Source organism: Protomyctophum parallelum (assembly GCF_964188405.1).
Source record: "Protomyctophum parallelum genome assembly, chromosome: 3".
NCBI classification, from domain to species: Eukaryota; Metazoa; Chordata; class Actinopteri; order Myctophiformes; family Myctophidae; genus Protomyctophum; species Protomyctophum parallelum.
The window spans coordinates 27,814,847-27,842,152 of record NC_139698.1 but is presented as its reverse complement, the minus strand read 5'-3'; the positions used below and the strand labels follow the sequence as shown (position 1 = coordinate 27,842,152).

Genomic DNA, 27,306 nt, shown 5'->3' with positions numbered 1-27,306 from the left:
TTTTGACGTTATATTACATCAACTCATTTTGCTTGGGGGAACGCCTCATTGACCAGAGGGACCAATGATGGTCATAAAAGGTGAAGATGCTTCCTTTTCATTAGCCATAAACTGAAGATGTATTGCTTGATTAAAGGATTTGCACCCAGAGTCTGCAGCTATTGGGTTATTTACACCCCCCCCCCCCCCCCCCTATCCAAGACTTTGTGCATTAAAAACAATGGGGGATAATGGACTGGTGCAGGAAACGGACGGTATGCCACCTTCTGAAAACTGGTACAACAGTTACACACTTAGCCCATTGGGAGGGGGCACTGTTTCTTTTTAGACGGAGCAGTAGAATCAATGCTCCGATGCCATTTCTATACATAAAGCACACACGTGCGTATCCGACATACGCCCCGGGTACAATAACATGGTTGGCTAACGGACATCTGGGTGCCGACACCTCAGTGAAAATACTGTAGCAAATAAAAAAAAGGAAAAATAATAATAATATGGAGTTATAAAATATTTTTGTGCTCGACAGCGTTACTAAGTTTTAACAACCCTCTTTAATTAACCATCAACTCAGCAGCAGAACAGAATCCTGAGGTATAAAAAAGTCGGCAGTCTGAATAATACAAAAAAGGGGGTCTCCTCACAAAATCCAGAACGGTCCCCTTGGTGACGACAATCAGGGTTGTTGGGGATTCAGCGCTGGAAAAATGGCTCTTTTCAACTACGAAAAGGGATAACCCAGAACCTTCCAGAAGCCATTTGTTTTCGATTATATAACCACAACCACCCTGAAGACGGAGGTACGTACGTCATAAAAACATTTTAGCTGATCCAAAAGCTCACAACGCATGTCATGACTCGTGAGCTTGTAGGATCATTTATGCTCTTTTAGAACGTTTAAAAGTACAAGTTTAGTCGTGGATTGTGCGTACTTGTCGGTTCTCGTCTCTGTCGGGTGTAAACCTCGTATGTCCAAAAGTGTTACTTTTCAGAATAAAAATACAAATAATAGCTAAAATAGCTGGCGTTTTGAGCTTGTGCACCGGCTATTTTTGCTACTTTTGTTGCGACAGTGTAGTAGTATGAACAAGAAATGTAGAAATACGGATACAAGAGGTCTCTGCCCGACAGCGACGTCCTGAGAACCACATCGGAAAGGCGAGCCACAGTGTAACAGAAACAAACCCAGAACCCGCGGATGAAATACATTACACGGCGGCGGCGACTCCTCAGCTAACTTGGTCTCGTAGTCGACGAGTCTTAAAATCTTTCGCCGTGACGTAGCTTTCCCCACCCCGCTCACTGCAGTGGGACAAAGCCAATGTCGGGAGCGTCCCCCAGGACCAGGGGGCCGCCGCGGTGGCTGAGGGAAGGGGAGGGCGAGGCCAGGCGGAAGGCAGGGTTGATGGAGTGCAGCGAGGCCCTGGTGTCGTCGGTCCTGCCGAGCTGGAGGCAGGGAGCGCCGCCCATGTTTGTCCGGCAGCCCGGAGAGGAGGAAGAGGAGGAGGAGGAGGGAGGAGGCTCCTCCCCAGAGATGGAGGAGACGGACTGGTCCGGGCCCAGGGGACTGGTCTTGGGAGCTCCGGGACAACACAGGCTGTGGACGTCGGGGGAGCGGAGCATCCTCTCCAGCAGGTCTTTGGTGCTCTGTGTGCACTGTTGGGAGGGAACGGGAGGTCAAAAACAGGAGAGGTCACGGATGGGAAGAGGCGAGATGAGCAACGTGTGTGTTAAGGCAGCCGAGAGATGGAGTTTGTGTCTAAGGCTGTCACCACGATGACATTTTAACGGAGCATTCATTCTCCTACAGATTGACCAATTGACCAATACATGCCATAAATATTTAATCTTTTTTTTTTAAAGCAGTGGAAATTGACCGATGTACAAACTCACAGCGCATCGCGAGCTTGTAAATCTGCTATTCCCGTGGCTTCCGCCAATTTGTGAAAATTTTGAAAATTCATGAAAAATGGCAAACAGAGGAATTTATCAAGTCTGTCGGTTGGAAACCTCATATGTTCCAAAACAGTTACTTTTCAGGATTCAAATTCAAACGCAGCAAAAGTAGCAGACGTACAAGCTCAAAGCGTGTCGCTTTGCAACACGTTTTAAGCTTGTGGATCTGCTTTTGTGACACTGTAGGTTTAATAAGGGCATTCATTTACAAAAACATTAAAATACGATAAGAGGTTTCTGCCCGACTAACGCTATACAGATGAATGGAAATGAATCTGGTGATTATGCTCAAATAAATGTGATTCATCTCAAATAATTGTGATTAGTCGTCGATTGCATTACAATGGTGACAGTCCGAGGAACACGACAATGGCTGCAGCAGTGACACACGGTTAGTGAAAGCACAGTGAAACAGCCAAGGGTGCTTTTGATGTGAATGAATAAACCCAAGGTTAGTCCAGCATGGTGGTGGTGAGGAGGAGAACAATGGCAGGTGGTCAGTGGGTTAAAAGTTTAAACGAGGTTCAGTAGCACAGAGGAACAGTCAGGTAATGTGGTGAAAATAACATTCACACAAGGCAGAGTGATGTGAGGGAGGACAGATGAGAAAATAAGAACTGGAGATTAGGAGAACGGAAACCCTTTTTTCCTCCTTCCCTTTCCTGCATTTGCTCGAGGGCTGATGGTAAAAGACGGAACGGAAGGGAGTGTTACATAACAATGGCTCACCAAGCAAGACAGCAGAGCGGAGGATCACTGATCATGTGACTGCAGTCACTGCACACTAGTGTTGGGATCCTTTAGGATTCTGGCCATTCCCTGTTCCTAACAATTGCATCTTAGCGGTGACCTGAGATCAGATTCTAAAAATGTCTTCTACATCCTGACAGTTTTCTGAAAAAGCCATGTTTCTATGTCAGTCGTTCTTCGATTTTTCAAAAATAGCAGACCTACAAGCTCGTAGCGCGCCTGATTCGACATCAAATTAGACACACGTTCCACACCACCACAGGGGGTGCAGTGCCCGGTGTCGAGTCGGTTGGACCCACGTTTGTCCAGAACGGCCACAAAAAGGCCTCTGCCCAGGGGGCACGGTGGCACAGTTGGTAGTGCTGTCGCCTCACAGCTAGAAGGTCCTGGGTTCGATTCCCGCTCGGGGCGCTGTGGGTGCTGGCGGCGTGTTTCCTCCTCCGCGTCATCAGTGCCCATACCCGAAGGCGGTGTTGGCGAAAGGGCCTTTCTGTGTGGAGTTTGCATGTTCTCCCCGTGTCCCCTAGGGTAGGTAGCCTACCCTCACAAAAACATGCAGTAATCCTGGTCTCTAAACTGCCTCCCCCTGGCCAGCCGGGACGCCTGATGGAGGGGAAAGGAACTGGTTGGAATAACGTGCTCCTTCCACGCGCTACGTCCAACCAGGGAAACTCCCCCCTGTCAGGTGTAAAGGAGCAACTTGGACACTCAAGCATGAAGGAAGCATGAGTTAAGTCCGTTGCTCTCCCTAGGTTGGCGGAGGGTGTGTAGAGACCAGGATCACATCACAGGATGATTGACACAGGGGTGAAAATGGGTTACAAAATCGTGGGACAAAAAATATAAATTAAAAAAAAAAAAAGGCCTCTGCCCGGGCTCTGGACAGGGCCCCTGCCCAGTGTCCACATAATGGTGCCTGACAAAGAACTCCATATATGGGCATAAAAAGTGACACATATAATATCTGGGTGGGGCATGCATTTCCAGTTTGCATCGTTCCAAGTAGGCCAGTGCCCAACAGGCGCCGCTGTAGAGGCTCCAACAGGCACCGCTCTAGTTCTCTAAATATCGACATCAGCCGCTGAAAAACCATAAGCTACCGGTTCCAAATGTGATGGAACAGATTCTGGTTCCTCACTGTTGGATCCCGTTCCGAATCCCAACCATACTGCGCACAGGACAAACGTGTAAGAAAAGTGAAGCTTCATCAAACACTGAAGAGAGTGAGTCAATGTTAATGAGAGGCAGAGAAAGTGGAACCGTGAAATGAACCATGCACATTTCAGAAGCCAAATCACCCATCCAGATCATGGCCTCGTTCAGAAACCATCCACTACATCTCTCCCCCACATTGCCTTCCTTGTCGTATACATGTGAAAATGAAAAGCACCCAATGTGGTTATTTTGAAATACTCGACGGGATTAGAAATACCGTAGATCGTCACTGTCGGTCGTAGTAAACCTTTGCATGTCCAAAACAGTTACTTTGCAGGGAAATGGGAAACAAAATAAAGAACCTGGGTTCCAATGCATCCAATGTGCAAGGGATAATTGACTGCCAGCCGCGGCGCTCATTGTTGAGAAATAAAAACCTGACAGAACAATGACCGGCTATTAGACGGCTACATAATACATTAATTAATAAATGCACCCAGAGCAACAACAAAACAAAGTATTTCCTTACTTACGGTAATGAAAGTATTCTGCTATTCTTGCCACTTTGGAATTTGAACACTGAACAGTTTTGGACATGTGAGGTTTCCAACCAACAGCAACGATATATGGTGGGTTGACATTTACTGATAGTCATGCCACATGACAGATGGCGAGGAGGGGTGAGATGAGTGCGACGGGTTTGAAGCCCAACCCAACTCTTACCATATACCGTCTACACAGCAACAGTGCCCCCTTCAGGCTGTGCAGGACAGAGCAAAATCCTGACAGTTCTCCTCCTGCCAGGATGGAAGGCATTCATTCATTCATCACTAAAGCACAACATAGACCCAGTCTGATAACTACAGCAGCACAGGGGCACACTGGTGGGCCGCGACGATACTGCAACTGGGCCCCTAAATAATTTACAAAATACAAACATTTCAATGATGATATAACATAAAAAGGTAGGTTAAATTGAATTGCGGTTAAAACCTTTTTTTCCCCCTGTTAAAAAGGTTAAATCCCCATGCGAGTGACATCATCATCATCATCATATCCGGAGGTTATGCGGGAATGCCTACTTTTCTGGCCTTGACAGACCATACATCCAAACAGGAAAGTCCTATCTGATTGCATTAAATTACGTTAAAACTCACTTTGCCACTCACTTTAATGCATGTGCATACCCTCTATATTCTGATAGTAATCATTGCTATGGAGTATGGACTAGTGTTTGTTCAGTAACGGGGGTCTCCCCGTCTGTCCAGCTCTTCAGCTTAAAATGTAGTGTTCCAGTTCCAATTTTGTCTGCTCATTTCTTCCAATTTAATTTTTTAAAATCTGTATGCTGTGTGAGTTCTCCATCCTGATAAGAATTGGCATCCCGACCGGAAAATATATTTTCTGTTTATTAATCAACTGGAGAGACATGGAGAATTATTGAACAATCACTACAAACACACTATAGCAATGGGTACTAGCAGAATAGAGACCTATACAAGACTTACTTTAGGTTTAGAGTTTACAATATTTGTTTTAATTTAAAAACCTTAAAAATGTGTTATCTTTGTGATACCGACAAATAGGAACTTAAAAGCATTCTACGTTAGTCCCGTTCATTGATCCAAGTCATTACAATAATCTTGCTCTGAAAATGCAGGCATCGCAGCCCACCCATATATGCTCAAGGACACTTCGACACTAACTCTGGGGAGCCCGGGTTCGAGCTGGAAACCTTGCGGTTACCATCCGGCAACTCTACCCCTGAGCCACCGCTGCCCCAAAGCTGTACTATTGTCAAAAGATTTATACATTTTTAAACTTGCAAAGGGAGATTCTGCAAAAGCTTTTACTTTTGGCACTTGATGTACAATTCAAAATGAAAATGAATGCACGGATAAAAAGTATGGATATTATGTATGATCTGATCTGATCTGAAAGGTAACGACACACGTCGACATTGAGACGCAAGTTTGTAGATCCGCAATTTTATATGAACTCAGGCTTAACCCATTTAGGCCTGACCTCGACATTTAAAAACATTCTTCTAAATCCTCCAGTTTTCTGAAATAAATATTTTTACGATTTTTCAAAAATAGCAGACCTACAAACTCGTAGCGCACTGCAGCTTATAGATCTGCTATTTTTCAATAGCTAAATTATAACATAATGTTTAAAACACCAAAACACCTTGCTCATTTCATGAAAAACCACGAACATGCTTTATTTTGATCAGGAATCATTTTTGAAAGAACTTTTACGATTCATTCTGGAAAGAACTTGTTTTCATATTGATCATTCTAATCTAAACTAGACCCTCTGCTCCCGATGAGATTTACCAACACAGGCAAAAATGTTGCCAATTGTCTTACATGTGTAAGACATGTGCAAGACTTTATGTGCAATCAAATAAGTAAACTTAAAAACGGATTTTTTTATTTTTATTCAAGACATTAAACACTGTCCTTAAATAGTTTCCGACGTATAATCTTGCATCTGGGAGCTGAACGGACTACACCCAAAATATTTCAAACGATAAGAGGTTTGGTGTGGATGACATTCAAAGCATTGTAAAACGAGAGGTGCTAAAGTGCTTTAAAAAAAAAAAAAACAGTCATACCTGTTCCAAAATACTATACATATGTGCCGAAACAGAGAAATAATCAACAGCATCTTTAGGACTTTTGTATACCCATTCAAACTCAGATCCTTACAACACATTACACAACTCAAACTCAATAAGAGGTAGGTCAAAGAAAAGGCACAAGTAATAGAAGCTAAAGAAACTACAAGCTCATAGCGTGCCACTGAGTGGCGCGCTACGAGCTTGTAGGTCTGCTATTTTTGAAAAATCGTTAAAATGTCAAATCTGTCAAATCTTTCCGAAAATTGTCATGATTTAGAAAACTTTTTTTTTTTCGACGTCAGGCCTGAATGGGTTAAAAAACCTTACAGGAACCAGAACACCATTACCAGAATAATATACAATATATAGAATTATGATGTTTTAGGTATCATCCTAAAACGTTTTTCCTGCTTGTTCTACATACAACCAACCAGTTGACGAAACCACTTACGGAAGACGCTTCTGAACATCAATTTACAATTAAAGCAATAGAACATGTATTCTGAAAAAAATAAGAAAAACAGAGAAGACAACCAGGAGCTCAAAAACGAGATAAAACATTTAAAAAGTATACCGTGATGCTTCTAGGATAACATTCCTAGCAACTCAGACAAAAAGTGTAATAGAGGACATTACACTAAAGAAGATCTTCATCAGTTCTTGACCAGGCTAGTCACAATTATTATTCACCTCATCACAATTATTCTTTTAATGGAAATAGATCTACAAGATCAAAACACAACACGTTTTGAACTTGTAGATTGGCTATTTCCACTATTAATCTTTTTTTTTTTTTAAGTATAAAATAATTAAATATGCAAGTTATTTGTACATATCTGTGCAACTTGCCAACTTTGTAATTTGTATTCATTCAAGCGTTAATCACAGTTACGACAGCGACAATTAAATCACCAAGCCAAATAATCGTGCCCTGGTCCAAAAAAAAGCCATCTTTAATACATTAAAGGTTACTTTTAATTCTACATCCTATGCTCCACTTTTTGTCAGAGTGTTTGGATCTTATCCTCTTTTTTTGTATTCTGTTATGTATAAGCCTGAAAACTGTGAATCCATGCAGGGACACTGCTTCAGTGTGTTCTGGGGTCCAGCAGCAGATACACTTTCAGGAAGAACCTGAACACAGACCAACCTACAGTACAGGGAAGTCTATCACTCACTCTCTCACACACACACAAACACACACAGGCACGCACACAGTGCGGCCGGGGCTGGGCAGGAGGACAGGTCACACACAGGGGTTGGAACACTGGGAGCTATATACCATCAGGTAGGGGGCATTAGTGGTGGGGGAGACGGAGAGGGGACCACAAGGTGTCTGATCCTACCATGTGTGTGTCGTTCTTGGCCATGAAGGGCGGCAGCTCTGCGTCTGAGCAGGAGGTAGTGGGGAGCGCCGCGTCGGGAGGCAGAAAGCCTCTCCTGTCGATCAGGCTGCGGGGAAAAGGCCAGAAGAAGAAAAGAGGATGTCAGAGTGATACTGATACGGTGTTGGTGTCCACCCCAACCCCCCCCCCCCCTCTTAATGGGCTAGTTGCCATGGACATTCTATTCTAGACATTGGTACGGACCGTGTGGGCATGGGCCCACACAGAGTTATATTGGTACTGACCTTGGGGGCATGGGCCCACATAGTGTTACATTGGTACTGACCGTGGGGGCATGGTACTGACCTTGGGGGCATGGTACTGACCTTGGGGGCATGGTACTGACCTTGGGGGCATGGGCCCACACAGAGTTACATTGGTACGGACCTTGGGGGCCCACACAGAGTTACATTGGTACGGACCTTGGGGGCCCACACAGAGTTACATTGGTACGGACCTTGGGGGCCCACACAGAGTTACATTGGTACGGACCTTGGGGGCCCACACAGAGTTACATTGGTACTGACCTTGGGGGCATGGTACTGACCTTGGGGGCATGGTACTGACCTTGGGGGCATGGGCCCACACAGAGTTGCGCAGCAGTTTGTGAAGATGCTGTTGTAAGTGTACGGGTTCCCCGTCTCCTCTGCACCTCTTTTTCCCGACCAGGAGCCCTTTATCTGCATCATGGGAAACACGGCACGTTGTTACAGTTACGTATAAACAGTCTTGCAGCTGAACTAATCGATTTAATCAATTATACAAAATAATGGATCGTGTAAAAAGAAAATCCATTAATGATCTATCCCGGGCTAGTCGTTATGGGTGAAGGTTTCATGAAATGTGTTCACTTCACTGCTTAAATGGGTAATCAATATGTTGATAGATAAAAACGAATAGGGAATCGATAGAATAATCACTCATAGAATAATGAAAAATCTTGAAACGGTCAGAAAAAAGTATTAACACAAATCTTCTCATCTGGGGGTCTCCCTAGCAAAAAAACATTTCAGGTGGGGGTCCGTGGTGGCCATATATCAATTTGGGGGTTCTTTGGCACGCAAAAACTTTGAGAACTACTGATTTACAGTACACATAATGAGTCAATATATAAATATATATATTTCACAAACGTTAACATCCCAACCCATCTGTGATTTACAGAAACATAACATGCCAATATTTTTGTCCGCCATTAAAAGGGAAATAAAAGGGCGTAGAGCCATAGACTGTGATGCATTATGACACACTGTGCTATCCAAATAAAGGCAGGATAGCATAAAGAAATATATCGAAAATAAAAAATACGTACAGTGTCATTGTAGGAGGGGGGTGGGGGGGCTGCTAACTGTCCCATGTACTTACGTCTTCGTTTGTCGTGAGGTTGGAGGCAACCAAGTAGGTATGGAATCCAGAGAGGCCCAAAACTGACCAGATGGAGAAGAAACAAATGACCAGCTCCACGACAGTGAAACAGAGATCGTCAAGGCAACGTACAACACAAACGCCTTGTGGTCACCGTCAAGAATGACCACACATGGCTGCATGACACAAACTAGTGGTTCTCAACCTTTTCAGGCCGCAACCCCCCCCCCCCCCCCCCCCCCCCCCCCCCCCCCAAAAGAATCATATTTGAACTGGAGATAAGCACTTGGAATGTATGAGGAGTTGAAGCATTCAATTTAGTTTGACTCGGTTCCACAGATTAACATTGTGAAAATAGCAGATCTACAAGCTCTAACAGCTTGAGCTTGCAGATTGACTACTGGAATTTTCCAAAAGTTTGCCTACTTCACATTTTGGCCAATGCCTCCCACAAACCCCACCCAATGCCCCCCACAAACCCCACCCAATGCCCCCCACAAACCCCACCAAATGCCCCCCACAAACCCCACCCAATGCCCCCCACAAACCCCACCCAAAAAAAGAAAGAAGAAATCAGTGCGGTCTTGAGCCACAGGTTGAGAAGCACAGGTGCAAACAACACACAATCAGCCAGCTCTGTCTGTCTAGCCAGTGACATCGTATAGACGCCATATGGACGTGCCATGAGAGAACAACACAACTGCCTCCGATAGAAACAAAAGCCATCTGCCTAAAAGCAGTGTCTTAGACCATGCTAAATTCAGTGTGTGTGTGTGTGTGTGTGTGTGTGTGTGCGTGCCTCTAATCCTATTAGCTGCTGGCTTAGAGTGCTAAGGCCTGTTAGGAACGTATGGTCAACAGTGTTGCTACTGTCAGTCATGTGTTCTGCACGGCTACACAGCATCTACTGGCTGATCATCATCATCGCTGTCGGGCAGAGAACCTTGTATCTCCGTATTTATGTTTTTAAATTCCCTTAATTCGTCATACTACACTACAGTGTCAGACAAAAGTAGCAAAAATAGTAAAATAAAAGTACAAGCCCACGCGACACAGTGTGTAGTGAGCTTGTAGATCTGGTATTATTGCACACAAAAGAAAAAGTTAAGTGAAAGTGTGTCTGACTGTGGGTTTTATAAACATTGAAGCAATGAAAAGTCTTAACAAGAGCTTGTGACAAAAATAACTACTTTGGATCCATTGGAACAGTTAATTCTAACGCGACCAGCGACGCGACTGCGATGGACCGTCAAAAACATAATCTTTGGTTAGAATTGGACAGATTGATTTAGATCAAGAGTTATTCACGTTAAAAAAATTGGTCTCATCCACTAAAATGGGGAACATTTTGGATGAAGTCCCAACCGGAAATGACTGAATTGAATGTTGCCCAACAGGCGCTCCCAGCCTGTGGAGCGGTGCGCTCAGTTATGATATCAATAAAGTTCCGTCCTTTTATTAATTCCGTCCTGAGCGTTACTATTTGATAGGACGGAGACCTCCGTTTATGCCACTCAGAGGGTTAACTGTTTAGTTTAGGGATACACAAGGTTTCCATGCGACATCGATGACGTTAAGCATGAATGTTGTCTGTACAGAAAGGATATCTGGCAGGACTCTCCGTGATGGCTTGGATAAGGCCTCTCCCTTCTTGGGAACCTGTGGGGGGGAGAAAAGATTACAGGCAACTCACACACCTAAAACAGCCTCTCATTAAAACCATTACCACCGTAAAAAAAAAAAAAAAAAGGAAAAAAGAAAAAGAAAAACAACCTCAGTGTTCATTAACAGGGTTTCTGCAGGCTTTAAGACCTTTTTCCAAGACCATTATTATTATGGATGTAATTTAAGACTTAAAAGTCAGAGTTCCAGATCTACTTGCAAAGTAAATGAATTTAAGATATTCAAGGTTGAAAGTGCATTACCTACTGGTAATTGGTTCCATGTCATTTTGTAGTTTTGTTGTATTGTGATCAAGAAAAATGTTTCACCAAAACACTTTTAAATGCAACTTCATAATCCAATCTATTTTTAAGACTGGACAAATTCGTATTTCCGATACAAGACCATTTAAAAAGGCTTGCATTTCAGATGATTGAATTATACACTTTTTAGGGACACCCAGAAACCCTGATTTAGGACTGGTTCCATCTGGACACAGAAATTGACTGTGTCCCAACGTGTTCAAGTCCCAACATGTTTCTGTGTGTTTGTGTGTGTGTGTGTGTGTGTGTGTGTGCGTGTGCGTGTGTGTGTGTGTGCGTGTGTGTGGTTACGTACGCAGGGTGAGGTGAGTGACGACACACCCAAAGATGAACGACGTCAGAAAAGACAGAGAGATGATGAAGCTGTAGAAAAAGCGGTAGTTGCGCTTCCCCACGCAGTTCCCCACCCACGGGCAGTGGTGGTCGAATCTCTCTGAGGGGAAAAAAACAGAAGAAACATATCACACTGAAGAGATCAGGAGTAAATGTACAGCAGTAAGTGGGTAAGCAATCATCTCCCATACACCAGTATACTGGTATTATGTTAAGCACTTTAACCCATTTAGGCCTGAGATCAGATTCTAAAAATGTCTTCTACATCCTGACAGTTTTCTGAAAAAGCTATGTTTCTATGTCAGTCGTAGATCTGCTATTTTTCAATAGTTAAAGCATAACATAATGCTAACACCAAAAGGGGTTCCCGCCTAAAATGGGTTAAACCTGGCATCCCTGTTTTGGGCATGTCAACATTTAAAAACAAGCCCAAATTGATTAAATCAATTAATTACCAGCTGCATTATTATTATTATTATCTGTGGGGGTCCGCTATAACTGCCTGTCAGTTTGTTTAGGGTGGAACCATTACCAAAATTCTCTAAGGCGGAACTATTGTGTTCCGAGTCATTCGTTTCCGCGCATATTTGCGGTGCGCACATACATCAGCCAATGAGAAAACCAGTTGGACTATAAACTGGTAGAAAAATTGCAATAATAGAATACTACAAGCTCACAAGTAAGCAAGCAAGTAACCTTGTGGCCCATAGGACAGGTGGTTCAACATGTTGCAGGGATTTATTTCCAAACAGACCCTTGATTCCGAGTTAAGACTTGATAATGATAAGAATTCATTCTAATCACTTTCAGACCATAGGATGTGTACAACTACAAACGTCATATCTCCATGGTTTTGACCAAAAGACCATACTTCTGTCTTCATTTCTGACTTCAACATGCCTCTCATTTAGAATATTAATGCTTCTAGAGAGACTTTAGCGTAATCATCGCGAGGTAAGCAAGCAACATTATGCCACCCGGTTTTTGGGGGGGAATGGAAGGCGGGGCTTTTCAGAGTAAAATCTCCCATATCTTCTGGCACTATAGCACCTTTATTTTGAAGAAAATCCCAGCACCGATTGTGTTGAATTGAAGAACAGAGATCCAAGATTAAACAACAGCAACACACTATCAAAGGTCAATGTATAAACTCCAAAACAACTCTCACAGTACAAGTACAAGTATGTATTCAGTCTGTGTCCAAAATACTTTAAAAACAGTGCATTTTCGCTCTATTTAAAACGTTTGCGGTACAAACAGTCTCATGCGTGAACAACGAACGTGCCTGGGCGTGTGCACATGTGGTTCAACACAAGCCGAGTTCATATGCACGCCCTGGCACGCACCTCATTTGTGCATGAGCCCTTTTATCCCAGAAGTGTTTTGAATAGTATGATTGCAGATAACGTGCTTTACTTTGAAGTACACAGACTCACTGGATACATTAACTCTGAAGGTAATGAGTACACAGACTCACTGGATACATGTATACAAGTCGCTTGGATTATACCGTGAGGGTTGATTTGGCATTTATATAAACAGACACTCTTTTTTCTGCAAATTATTCACTCACTGTGAAACAAAGAATGTGTAATGTGTACCAACTGCTGCTGCCAAGAACCACCCAAAAGCAACCCAATGTGTTTTCAAAAGGTTGAACCATTCAGTTTTTTTCCCCCCAGCCCTGCATTTTCGACTTCATTTCAGACAAGAGAGTTGAATAGACGGCAAACAGAAACACAGGAAAGCAGGGAGAGAGGTGACATGCAGCCAACATCCTCGGTCAGTTGCAAGGACTATTTAGCCTTATTCAAGCGGTATGGGCTCTTACTGTGAGCCATAATTATTTAAAAGATATTCAAATAAGTAATATTTTTAAACATCTGAAAGGAATGTCTCTATGTGGCTGTAATAATGCCTGACATTTGTTCCACCTGACATTTCCACCCTCACGGGTCAATTATCCGTTTGCCTGTTCAGGGGTTTCACCCGTCTTCCATTTGTTGTCAGACATGCTGCTCTGTTTGTATCACACATGGCCCCATCTGGATGCAAGGACTGGAGGGAACGAGGGAGAGCGAATGTCCTTAATATTGACACATTGTATCTTTGCAATGTGTGTATATATTGCCACCAGCTCAAATAACAAAATGCTATTGCAATAGCAATTACGAAAATAAAACCCATTGTACAGTTCCGCAGATACTCTCCAGCCTATCAGCATTTTTGTCTCTAGACCCATTATGTGGATCACAGATTTACTGATCCTTCTTCATGGGGTATTAAGGCAGTTTGCATCCTTAATAGTTGCATTACAGCCCCCTTCTGTACATCTCATTATCTTTACTAATCTATTCAAGACTTACTGATACAAGGACTTAAGCTTCTAAAATAAATACTGCTGCTGTAATTAAAGAGAGAACATACTCTCAATAGTGGATAGACTGAATGATTAACTACCCCAAAAATATAGTTTACATTTTACCACTACTATTAACTTAAAACAGAATTCTTAATATTGTAAGCATAATGATATTGTCGCATTGTGATATTTGGCCATAACTCCCTCCTCTGAGGGAGCTACCTTTGGGGAAGGGGGTTGTTGTCCAGACAGGGGCCAGACTGGTGAGGGTCATGGGAGCATGCCAAAGTTTGTGCTATTGCCATTGAGAATGCATTGGGCGTTTAAGTTAAATAACTCAGAAACTACAAAACATTTCAAAGTAAAAGGTTCCAGCATGTGTCTCCACAGTAAGCTGAATTTTACAAAGTGTGAATGGAGTTTCTAGGTGAAAGTGATTTTTTGAAGTGCCACTATCTGCCTAGCCTCGATAGCCAGGCTTTAATTTCGTCTGCGCGAAAGATGAAAGCCTGGAAAAAGCCGTGGGCTGAACAAGTCTAAAAGTGGGAGTCAACCCTTCCGGGTGGGCGTCGCTCTAAATGATGTGACGTAGCGCTGCACTAGGGGGGAGAGGAGGGGCCGGGGGTGACGGACAGATCGATGAGATCCAATCAGGGTGCGCGCATTTCTGAGGCGCGACCCGCCCCTCTAGACGAGAAATGTCTCGCTCTGGGTCAGGCTACTATCTGCCTATAAATGTCTCAAATTTGAAAGCACTATATTTCTAAAACTATGAAACATTTCAAAGATTCCTTTTCAGGCACCGTAGGATGAACCTAAATAGGTTTGAATGGGGTTTCTAGGTGTAAGTATGTAGGACTAGTAGTGGGTGAAACGTTACAATGGTAATATGTTGTAAAACAATGAGTAATGGTAATATTTAGTGGTTTTCACTTTTACAAAAAATAATAATATAATATAATAATTCTTCTTAACCGTGCACTGCACTTGCACGACAGCAAACCTATTCATGGGGAACATTCACCAAAAGCAGCTGATCTACAAGCTCACAAGCTGTCATGATGTTGTGCAGCCTATATATTTTGGTTATTTGATTTTATATAGTGCTTAAATTAGTCCTTTAATGCAGACCGATACAAATAAGGCAACATAAACCCATAATAATTGAATAAATCTGGAAAACATCATTGGTTTGTGATCAGTTTGACTGCTTAATGAACAGTAAAGACATCAGGATTAGGTTAAACCTGGCTGTTAGCCTGGTCCGGAGCAGGCTAAGTCCAAAGCATTAGTTTCCATGGTAACTAATGTAGCATCACTTTCATGAAACCGAATCAAGCCTCAACATATCCAGGTTAACTGGTTAAGTTAATCTGGCAAGATCAACCAGCTTTCATGAAACCGGTTAATCACTGATCCAGGATATATTAAGCCTCTCAGCATTAACTCACACTCCACAAATCTCTGTGACAGTGTGTTTCCGTGGACAGTCGGATTGCTGAGCAGCTGTTGTCAGAGCAAAACTGTTCCTTCAATTCAAATTCACAGTGTGAATCGAGCAATGCTGTGTGTGTGTAATTAGCTAGGAATGGCCCGACATCTGTAGGGGTCAATAGGTCGTACTCTCTGAACAGCAGGGTTAATAGAGGGTCGCAGTCCCGCCCCCTTTCAGAACGACGAGGGCCCAGGAAATAATTCCCTGTTCATTTTCCCCATAGACTTTTCAAAAAGTATATATTTAAAGACGTTTACGCCACGGACAAGCCAACTCTTGTTGTGACAAAACATGACAACACACACAATGTTTTGGGCAGATCATCAAATAATTAGTAAGAAGAAGAAAAAAAAAGGATTTAACAGGAGCGGGTGGAGCTGCCGCGCGCTCAAATACGGAGCATGTCAAACATAGCACTGCGCATTCAGTGGCCTCTCCAATATGACACAGTCACAGTGCATGTACGTATCATCTATATCAGAGGTTCCCAAACACCGGTGCCGGTCCGCGGCCGCGGGACACTTGGCACTGGTACGCAAGAGGGGAATTCTAAGTTTTGCGTCGTTTAAAAATGTCCAATCTTTGTATCTTTAGCAGCAGCAGCTGTAGGCTATTTTGTGACGATCGCGTTAATGAAACCAAACGCTACACGCGGTTCCGGTACAGGATTATTATTTCATGTGAATCATGTCAAAATGAAAAGATGATGTTATCCAGGTAAAGTAGTGGTATTGGCACACAGCGCAGCAGCAGCACCGAGAACACAATAAGAGATATGACATTATTATTCTCCTCCTCCTCCTCCTCCACAACTCGATAACGTTCTCATTTGTTACTCATTTTCTGAGCCATGCAAATAAACAACAACCCGCACTGACCGGAGACGGAGAGGTTCATGTGCGCTGCGCGTAAAGCTTAGCCAGAAACAGACAGTCATTGCGTCAGCATGCATGTAGCCTCGGGAACCCAGACGTTATATTTCCAGCACGGAGGTGAGGGGGATATCGTTTGGGGGTAACGTTTGCGTGCTTCTATCTGTTACTTCTCTGACACAGCGCAGTTCAAACAGACTTCAGCCAGTCTCAATAGTGGCCCGTGGGACACCGCGCGCTGAGAGCCACATAGCCTACACAGCTGCATTTGGTTTTTAATTAAGGGCGCGTTCTGAATGCAATGAAAAAAGGGGAGAAAAAAGAAGAAAAAAAAAGCTCAACTTTCGACTCGCGCTGCTGCGAGTCGACTCGGGACTCGTTTATCGATAAATCGATAAATCGATTTTTTGATGAATGCCCTAACACATAGCCCTTTAAAGGAGACGGTGTGCACCGCTCATAAATAGCAGATCTACAAACTCAAAAGGTGCCCCTTCGAGCTTGTGAATCTGCTACTTTTGATGTGTGACACCGTAGTACGATCAAATAGTTCACGGGGAGAAAAACACAAAATGTTACCAGTATAACTATATAGAATATGGAGATAAGAGGTTTGTCTATTGTAAATGTAAACATTCAAAAAGTGAAGCACCGTGCTAGTGTATGTTCATCTTACCCACACAGTTGTCACACAGGCTGCAGTGGGAGGTCCGCGGGGGCCGGAACATCTTGCAGGTGAAGCAGTATTTGAGCTTCACCACCTGCTGGTTGATGAGGATCTCCTTGGTCCGTGGAGGGGGCCGGTACGTGGACGACCCCGACGTGTCTTTAGTTACAAATACAAAACAGAGGGGGACTGAGTCACAGGCTCCATAGCAACACAAGAAACCCACAAGAGGCAACCGACGTGGTTTCATTTCAGCATTGACAAATCATCTAGTTTAATGCACGTCAAAAAAAGCTGCGAGTGCAGTGAAATCATACTCTTTGTGCTCCAAAAATAAATAAACTGACAGTTTGTCGCTGCTGGTTCTATTCCATAAAGTTTGGAGCACTGCAATCGAGTTGTGAGCCCCTCCCTTTTTTTAAATGCTCTTGAGGGAAACACTTGGCCCCGATTGACTGCTTCTTGACACTGACCGATAATAATCTGCTTAGGTCAGCACCACAACGATGCCTCCCATATGACAAAGCTTTCTGATCCCATCTGTCCAACTAGTGCAGGCTTTTTTGCGTTTTTTTGAGGGGCGACAGTTTTTGTCCCCATCAATATTTTCCATTGACAATGGAAAGAGAAATTAGGTCAAATGTCCGGTGTCCGCCAAATATGATGTAAATCTTGTCCCCACACGTCTCATATTTGCCATTGGGGGGCCACTGGGGGCCACTGGGCAAATCTTTTGATGAATTAATTCATTAAGATTTATTTGTATTATTGCTCTTGTATTGCCATTGGAGACACTGGGGAGGCACTGGGGGGTGGGGGGGACACTGGGTGGACACTGGGGAGGCACTGGGCAGACAGACACTGGGGAGGCACTGGGCAGACAGACACTGGGGAGGCACTGGGCAGACAGACACTGGGGAGGCACTGGGCAGACAGACACTGGGGAGGCACTGGGCAGACAGACACTGGGGAGGCACTGGGCAGACAGACACTGGGGAGGCACTGGGCAGACAGACACTGGGGAAATTGGTGTTAATGGGTCAAAAACCCTTTTCTAACCGACGTATAGAAACGCCATCTGTTCACATGAGGAGCGCAGTCAGTGCACCCCACTGACCCATGTGGGTTCGCGGCGGGCGTAATGTCCCCGCCCCTTTACTGTACCTATCTGCCTCTCAATGTCTGCAGCCTCATCCGGTGTGGCCCTGGGCAGAATGCCCGGGTCCGTGAAGCTGGTCTGCAGGAGGGCGATGACCACGAAGACAAACAGCACCCCGCCGATCACAGGGATGAAGACGGTCAGGTGGTCCACCAGGAACGGGCAGCTGCAGTGAGACAAAAGACAATCCATGATCTTGGTTTGTTCTCTTCCTAGACACATTACATACCTCTTCGTCTTCGAAGGTATGTTACATACATAACGCAGTAAACTGTTACTTACCGTACATTACCCCTTTTATAACACTGAGAGTGCACATACCGGTAACAAGCGGTCCCTCGCGGGTCCATTTGATTACAATATGTGCGCTCCCAGGTTTATGGGTGTAAAGAAGAAAGTTTTTGTCATATGCCCGCTGCATCATTTGTAGTTTACAGAAAAGGAAGCACAAAGATGGAGATAGAGAAAGGAGAAATGGTGCAGGATATAAACAGGTCAAAAGTTAATCTCAAATATATACACATACAGTATAAATAGGGCTGACACCCAAAACATTTATATTCAAAGCTTTGTTCGATGGCACGAAATTCAAAAATGAAAAGAATATATATTTTATTTAAAAAGTTTCCCATATTTTTATCAAAATAGCTGATCTACAAGCCCACAACACATTGCAGCATGACATGTTGAGAGCTTGTAGAACTGCTACCCTTCAAAGCCATGTGCATGAATCGAAGCTTTGAATTCAGCTGATTTTTAGGGCTAGAAGTTTCGACCAATCAAAAAGGTCAGCCCTAATGTATAATAGCATGAATGAAGCTGGCCTAGCGGACCGGGCAGTTAGGCTTATTGTAGCCTGACAGTGCGTCGCAGGTTCGAGCCCTGAATCCGACAGCCTTTGCTGCGTGTCATTTTCTGTGTCTCTCTCCTCGTTTCCTATCTCTCTTCTCAAGTAAGTAAGTAGCCTTGCCGAGCCATGAGGCCCGTAGGGGCAGGAGCCTATCTCCTGTTTCTGTAGCGTGAGGCAGCTTGATGTACAAGTACACCCCCTGGACATGGCGCTAGTATGTCGCAATCCAACCCTTGATGCTGAGTGTCAAGCAGGTCGGCACTGGGTCCCATTTTGAGAGTCTTTGGTATGACCCGGCCGGGGATTGAACCCCAACCTCCCAGTCTCAGGGCGGACACTCCAACCACAAGGCCACTGAGCTGGTCGCTTTTGATTGATTGATTGATTGAAATATTTATTAACAGTTTGTAGAATTGACAGTACATTTTAAGCACAAACTCAATACAAAGACTGTTAACTGTGAGTGGACGACCCAATTAAGCATTACACTTGTAAATTACAACAGGGTCCACATTGTTCAATTCATCAAAACATTTAGAGACATACAAATAGACACTTCTATGTAGTTAAAGAACAGAACAGGAATTCATCATATAGGAAGCAAAAAGGGAAAGGATACATATACAGTGAGGGGAAAAAAGGGGGGGCGGTGGGGGGGATTCAGATTCTACAGAGGCCAGTTTCGAATTGCAGCCATCCGTAGGAGCCCTTTGAGAGCGGTTTTGAAGGAGTCAAGGGATTCACATGTCTTAATGACTGTTGGTAGGGCGTTCCACATTTTGGTGGCATAGGAGCGAAAATAATTTAGTCCCTTGTTTGTGCCGAATCTGGGTTGTACATGGTTTGTTGTACTCCCTTATTATTATTATTATTATTGCAAGATGCTGTACTCTGTCGTCGACCCTAAGCCATCCCAGCCTGTCAAAGTGGGCAGGGGTGAGGTGGGTTCGGGGGGTGAGGCCAAGTAGGAGACTGACCAGTTTGTTTTGGGAGTTCTGGAGCCTTGTTTTAAGGGCCTTTGAGGTGCTGTGGTACCAAGAGGTGGATGCATAGTCAAAGAAACCTTGTACGAGGGCTCCTGTTAAGGTCTTCAAGGTGTTTTTGTTGACCAGTGAGGAGATCCTGTAAAGGAATCTTGTTCTTTGATTGACTTTTTTGATTACGTTGGTGGCCATTTTATCACCGGAAAGATTGGCCTCCAGGATGGAACCTAGGTAGGTGATTTCATCTTTTCGTGTGATAATATTGTCACCCACTCTAACCAAGAAGCCATCTGCCTTGCTGAGATTACTATTTGATCCGAAGAGAATGGATTCAGTTTTTCCCAGGTGTAAGGATAGTTTGTTATCAGCGAGCCAGGTGCAGATTCTACCGAGTTCAGAGCTGAGGGTCTTTTCAACCTGCAGTTTGTTTCTGTCCGAGACCAGCAGTGCTGAGTCATCTGCGAACAGGAACAAGTTGCAGTCACAAGCTGAAGTCATGTCGTTAACATATATTAGGAACAGTAAAGGCCCTGCTTCCTTGTGGGACGCCACAGCTCACTGGGAGGGGGGGGGACAGTGTTCCGTTCACCTCCACCATCTGTTCTCTCCCCTCCAGGTAGGAGCTAGTACTATCCAATAAAAGACAGACAAAACAAACCCCAGCAGGTGAAGTACATGAGTCACAGCACTAGGACAGTAAAGGGACATAGGCCATTTCCGTGCAAAAAAGTATATAAACTCCAGAAGGTCAGAACTGTATTCCAAGGAAAGCCCCTTAAGACATTTTCAAGTCGGGTCAGAACGGATAGCTCACCCTCTCTCACTCACAACAACAATAAGAGACTAGAGAAAGTAGGGTACAACACAATATCCAGGATAATGGATAAAGATATTAACATTTAACACCCATTTCAAAATTGGCCTGAAAAAACATCTATTAGGAGGCCAAAAGAGGAGGAAAATGGAATTGTCCCAATCTCCTTTGTGTAATAGTGCATTTTTTGATGATCTGTATTATTATTATATATATATTTTTAGCTTTAGCCTTTTTTCTTTTTATTGATAGAGGGATAGATAGTAGGCTGACAGGAAATGGGGAGAGAGATGGAGGGAGACACGCAGTAAAGGCCTGAGGCACACTGCCAGACTGGATTACCAGCCAAGGTGCCCAGACAGCTACGCCAGCCACCCGGAATTACCTGTATTATTGTATGATTTTTTTTTGTGTGTGCTATGTTGATGAATTGAATACATACTGTAGGACCACACAATGGAAACAAGTCCTTGGGGCATTTTTTGTCATCCTTTTTTTTAGCTTTAATGTCTTACCACGTGATGTTTGCATGTCTGACTAATAAAATCAGCGGTGCAAATAGCCTACATCATTAAGGCCAAACCACACACCAATGGGTCGCCATGCAACTCCTTGCAACCAGACGGTTGCGAGTGGATGCACATTGGCGACCCATTGGTGTGGTTTGGGCGATTTAATTAATCCACTTGGGTCGACATGCAACAGGACATCACGCTGGGAGTCTGGGACGAACGCTAAAACCGTTTCGTGTCTTGACCCTTTGGTGTGGTTTGGGCTTTAGACTCAATAAATTGAGAAAGGACGAAATCATGTCAGATGTCACCCTCTGGGGGTCCTGGGATGCAAATGTACTCAGTGCTGTACTCTAATGTCGTTGAAGTAGGACTCATGAGAAGTTCATGGGACCCATCTAAAAGACCAGCTCTTTTTACATCACCCCTATTTACAGTACATAATTGAGTATTCAATCAAAAACATTGGTGTGTAATGTTACATTTACTCAAGTACTGTGCCCTTAATTGTGAGTACTTTTACTTCTACTCCACCAGATCTTGGGGGAAAATATTGTACTTTTACTCCACTACAAGTATTTTATAGAATTTTGTAGTTACTACTTTGTAGATTTTTATTACACTCACTTCAGCCATTTGAAAATACAAGCTCATGCGTCATACACAATTTAGAAAACGTGTGAAATGGGACATCCTGTATGGCGAGTACTTTCTGTTAACTTGTGGTACTTTTAGTACATTTTGACACCAGTCCAGTAGGCCTACTTTGTACTTTTACTCAAGTTAAATGCTGGTGGGTTGATGTTCATGTCCAGATCTTTTACAGCTTGTGACTTTTACTCAAGTACATCATTCCAGACTTTTGCTTGTCACAACAAAGTATGTCTACACTGCAGTGTTGATACTTTTACTTTAGTAAAACATGCGAGTACATTTTCCACCACTGATCAAAAAGTTAACAACAACTCACTCGAACGCAAAGAAAAGGCCACAGGTGACGACAACAAGGCCCAGTGTGAGAGGCAGGACGCCGCTCTGCCTGGCCAGGATGATCCGTCCGTCGCAGTAGAAGCGGTTCTTCCCCGGGAACACTTCCCACTTCCTCCGCCCCGACGCCAGGGGCCGCGGCGGCGGCAGCAGAACGCCCTCCTTCCCCCCGGAGGAGGCTTGAGCCGAGGCGGCCGTGACGGTCAGAGCCCGCGGGTCGATCTGCTGGTACTCACAGCTCTTCATGGTTCGTTCTTCACGAAATGTAAACAGTGTCGGTGAAACAAAACAACACAGAACACAACACAGGGGAAGAGGTAGCTAAAAAGGCACGTCGATCTGATGATGATGATGATGATTCGCACGTTTTAGGATGACGACTCATCCACTCTATTAGTTCTATATTAAGATAATTAATTAATCAGGTTGGTTGTTGTTCAATGTTAGCGTTAGCTTTGCAGTTAGTTCCCCATTCTGTGGTGGTTAGCTAGCTAGCTAGCCAGCAGCGAACCAGCCATTCCACCTCCCCGCCGTCGTCCAATTTGACCAAGCTGCTTTTCTTAACGACCATTTTTGGTGGTCGCCGGTCCTTTCATAACGGCTAATATGACTATAATGACAATTAGTAATTGTCCGATTTTTCGCAACAAAGAAAAGAACCCTACGGACGGGTCCTCCTTCCCTTCATCATCAGCAGCCAACGAATGAAATTAATGTCACGGGTTTCAGGTTGACGTATCCACTCCGTTGAAGGACGGTGTCACATTTTTCGCCAAGAAGAGCAGATCTAAAAGCTATCGACGCGTCGCACCCCGATGCGTCGGTAGCTTATAGGTCTGCTCTTTGGTAAGCGACACCCTCGGTCACTCACTGGTACTAGAATACACTTGACTACACTAATGAGATACAATACGTCCATCCATCACAAAAAAATCACCAATGTGTTTGTGAAGGTATCTAACTATCTAGTAGTACTGTAGTAACACATCTCACAAAGACTGGACAGGAGTAGCCATGGTTCATGACTCTCGTATTCATACGAGAGTCATGAAGAAACTTCACCCTGTTTTTTGCGCTCGCTGCATTTACAAGATTTCCGTATATATAAACATTCAGATTTCAAATATAAAGTACTCACAATTTGTCCCACGGGTGTTAGTTAGTTGCAGCTCCAGCGATTAGAATTTCTGCATCCCGCGTTGTTTAATAAAAAGCATTTTTATCCGAGGTGTTATTTTGCCATTGGCTTTCAACTACGCGCCCCTATCGGTCGGTAGGAGGGTGGCACTCGGTGTGTTCGATATAGGTACGCTGACCGCCCTGCCAATACAGACTAATAGGCGAGTGCGCTCCCGGTGTGCAACTGTGGATTTCCCAAACGAACCCCGTTTGAAAAAAGTAGCCGGGGAGCTCGGACAGAAATGCTTTTTATTAAACAACGCGGGACGCAGCAATTCTAATCGCTGGCGCTGCTACTAACTAACACCCGTGGGACACTTTGTGAGTACTTTATATTTGAAATCTGAATGTTTATATATACGGAAATCTTGTAAATGCAGCGAGCGCAAAAAACAGGGCAAAGTTTCTGCATGACTGTCATGATAATCATCATGGCAGTCATGTTCCAGGGCTAGGACAGGAGAATCTGTGACAGCTACATACATGCACAAATGTAATTCTGCTTAAGTAGCATGTGAGGGCTGAGGTGTCAAACTAGAGTTTTTTTCCTCCAAATGTCCATAATTCTGCATTCATACAAACCCTGAACTCTGACTGGGAAAGGGGGTCTGGGGGTGGGTTATTGCTCTAACTTAATTTTGATATGGCACACTGACTATCAAGAACATAAAAACATGGCAATTCATCTCAAAAAGGTTCCCGAACCCTCTGTTATACCCATGGGTGTTGGGTGATCTATAAGAATCTACGAAGCAAGCCTCTAAACTCTAAAGGGAGATTTATAGGTAAAACATTTTTGGTGGGTATAGCTTTATTTTTATTTTGGTATTGGTTTATTATATTATTATTATTATTATTATTATTATCATTTTTATTCACGGTTGGGTGTTTTAGTTGGGGAAGTTGTTTTTTAACTGCAGGGTGAAAACATATATATAAATAATAAAAATCGAATAATAAAAAGTTAAGTGTGACGAAAAAAATGTGTCGTTCTCACGAGTTCCTAACTGGTGAGAGAATGATCTAATCTAAATGATCTAATCTAAATTTCCCCCGAAAATGTCAATCAGTAGCCACTTCTTCCACCACTGGTCCGGTGGGCTTCAACCCATTACAGAGGCCTCACTGCACTGCTGCCACTACAGTCCCCAACCATGTGTGCAGTGATGGAAGACATACTCGCATGTTTTACTTAAGTAAAAGTGTCAAAATGTACTTGAGTAAAAGTACAAAAGTATTGGCATGAAAATATACTTATTCATAAAAAAAGCTGTGCCTCCTGCAAAGAGTGCCCACTGGCCTGCTATATCAAATTCACCAGAGATTAGCTCACAGATCAGCATCACCTGCTTAGAGTTCTGACACTTCCAATAACCTTGTGGCCTGCAAAGGATCCACCTTAAAATCTATCCTGTCCTACCACATCTGGGGCCCACTGCAGACATTGAAACCCTCAAGACTATACACTGTGTGATTCCATTGGCTCTCCATCGGGAGGGTTAGATCTGCAGGGCAAGGATTGTTTAGGAAAGGGGTTGGGCTCACAAATGTATGGTATACTAGAAGGGTTTCATAAAGATGACTCGGAGAAAATAAGACAAAAATGGACACAGGACCTTCAAGAGGAAATCTCAGAAATTGATTGGGGTTTAATATGTTCCAAGGCACAAACACAAACTATCAATACTAGATTAAGACTAATTCAGTATAATTGGATAATGAGAACTTACATAACTCCGGAGAAAGTAAATAAATTTGATCCAAACATTCCTGATTTATGTTATAAATGTGGGGAACATAAAGGTACACTGTTCCACTGCTTATGGGAATGTGAGGAGATTAAAACATTCTGGAGGTCTGTGGTCCATTATGTCTCTCAGATTACATCAGGTCCAGTTCCTCTTTGTCCTAAATTATGTATACTCAGTATTTATCCATTAAATTGCACACTAAATAGTAATGAAAAAATAATGACCGACCTTTGCCTGTTACAGGCCAGACGCTCAATTCCGCTATGTTGGAAGAATGTCAATGCCCCTACGATCGGCTTTTGGCTGAGGAACTTAAAGGACAACTTTCGTTTTTTTCAACCAAGGTTCATGTTTTAGGTTGTTATTAGAGAAACTAAAATGTGAGTGTTCATTTTCTTTCATTTGCTGCTTTCTTTCGTTTTGGGGATTTTAGCAGTTTTTGACAGGGGGGCGGGGGCATTTGAGCATGGGGCTAAATATGTATTTTTTTTTACCAAATTTGATGGTGATTTATTTATTTATTATTTACTATAGTCCTAATAAACCCCAGGAAATTACATCTGGCCACAGAAGATCACATGATCTACTGAATGTGAAGGTAGCCTACTGGGGGAAGGCTTATACTGTGTGTATAGGCTCAATATGTCAGTTTGTCACATTCAATAGATCCTGTGATCTTTTGTGGCCAGATGTAATTTCTTGGGGTTTATTAGGACTATAGTAAATAATAAATAAATAAATCGCCATAATATTTTGTAAAAAAAAATACATATTTAGCCCCATGCTCGAATGCCCCCGCCCCCCTGTTAAAAACTGCTAAAATCCCCAAAACGAAAGAAAGCAGCAAATGAAAGAAAATGAACACTCACCTTTTAGTTTCTCTAATAACAACCTAAAACATGAACCTTGGTTGAAAAAAACTAAAGTTGTCCTTTAACAACCAGTTTGGCACATGAAAAACTAACATATGTAATTAGGAAGAAACCTGCGGTATTCTATAAGATATGGGAGAAGTTCTTGGACTTCATTAAGCGAGGTGATATTGAAGAGGCTTTGGATGTATAGTGGTTAATTGGAGTAGTCAGCTGTGGGGTGGGGGTAGGGAACTGTGCATTTGTTTGTTTAACTGTATGTAATGTGTTTTGTTTAACTGTATGTAATGTGTTTTATTTTCGTTTTATTTTTAGTTTTGTCATTATTTTTGTTCTGTATTTATTGTCAAATCATTTTGTGATAAGTTTTTGTTTGTATTTGTGCTGCCATGGGGATGTGGGGGGGGGGGGGGTATATGTAAATTGTTCTGAAAATACTTCTTTGTACTTTAAAGAAAATCAATAAACATATGTTTAAAAAAAAAAAAAAAGATCTGCAGGGCAGTGGCGTATCCAGGAATTACGTTTTGGGCAGGCAAGATATGTTAATTGTCGTCTCCCCGCGCACAATCGTAGCACTAAAGGTTTTCAAAGAAATATACCTGCCAGACGAGTAGGATACAAAGGCTGAAAGGCATGCATTTACATTCCAATGGGTGATTGCTCTACCGCAACCGCAATGGCCAATCAGCTGTCCATTAATAGTTCTCAGGTCTTGTTTTTGTCCTCTTTTTTGAGTGGTGCAACCACTCCTACATCCAGCAACGTCCGTGTACCTAGGTAGGTAGGTAGGTAGGTAGGTACCTGTATGTATGTATGTTTGTATAAGTGAGCACGAGTATGTTACTTATTTATACCAGTAGGGGGCACCATAGTACAGAGAAGAAATTGGAACGATACAGAGAAGAAATTGGAACGATACAGAGAAGAAATTGGACGATACAAATTGGAATCATACAGAGAACCAATAGACGGGAGTTGCACCACTCGGTTCACACTGGTGTGATTTTTTCTCATTGTATGGATTCTGGCTAGGCCAGAAATGGATTTGGACAGGCGGACGCCTGCCCTCGCCTTATTGTAGATACGCCTCTGCTGCAGGGGCCAGTGGCCCCCGAGGGGTCATGAGTCTGAGTCTGAGAGAAATAACTTTGGGCCAAATTAAGCAGTGTAATTAAGCAGTAAAATAGAGACAAAGAAACTTCTATGGATGGACTTATGTTTGCTCTCCTGAGTCATAAACAAGGA

The 27,306-nt window shown here is 43.3% G+C and overlaps 1 protein-coding gene across 2 annotated transcripts; it reads right to left on the bottom strand.

Moving 5' to 3' along the window:
• Positions 1–321: 321 nt before the first annotated feature.
• Positions 322–22,948, bottom strand: zdhhc18a (zDHHC palmitoyltransferase 18a). Of its 2 annotated transcripts, XM_083761560.1 has the most exons (10): positions 22,240–22,948; positions 18,116–18,276; positions 16,961–17,110; positions 11,518–11,655; positions 10,845–10,896; positions 9,238–9,340; positions 8,440–8,552; positions 7,834–7,939; positions 4,585–4,658; positions 1,527–1,656 (listed from the first exon to the last, which is right to left on the bottom strand). In XM_083761560.1, the coding sequence occupies exons 1-9, from the start codon at positions 22,500–22,502 to the stop codon at positions 4,617–4,619; spliced, it is 1,128 nt and encodes a 375-aa protein (XP_083617686.1). In that variant the 5' UTR covers positions 22,503–22,948; the 3' UTR covers positions 1,527–1,656; positions 4,585–4,616. The 2 variants fall into 2 exon arrangements, with proteins under 2 accessions (XP_083617685.1, XP_083617686.1); XM_083761559.1 differs by lacking the exon at positions 4,585–4,658 and having other exon boundaries at positions 322–1,656.
• Positions 22,949–27,306: the final 4,358 nt, after the last annotated feature.

Excerpts from the sequence above, each read along its gene's own strand:
- zdhhc18a (XM_083761559.1), bottom strand. The coding sequence starts at position 22,502 with ATGAAGAGCTGTGAGTACCAGCAGATCGACCCGCGGGCTCTGACCGTC. Across the intron at positions 9,341-10,844 it reads ATCACGGAGAGTCCTGCCAG|TGTCGTGGAGCTGGTCATTT; the intron begins ATATCCTTTCTG and ends TCTCTGTTTCAC. Across the intron at positions 1,657-7,833 it reads CCAAGAACGACACACACATG|TGCACACAGAGCACCAAAGA; the intron begins GTAGGATCAGAC and ends CCCTCCCAACAG.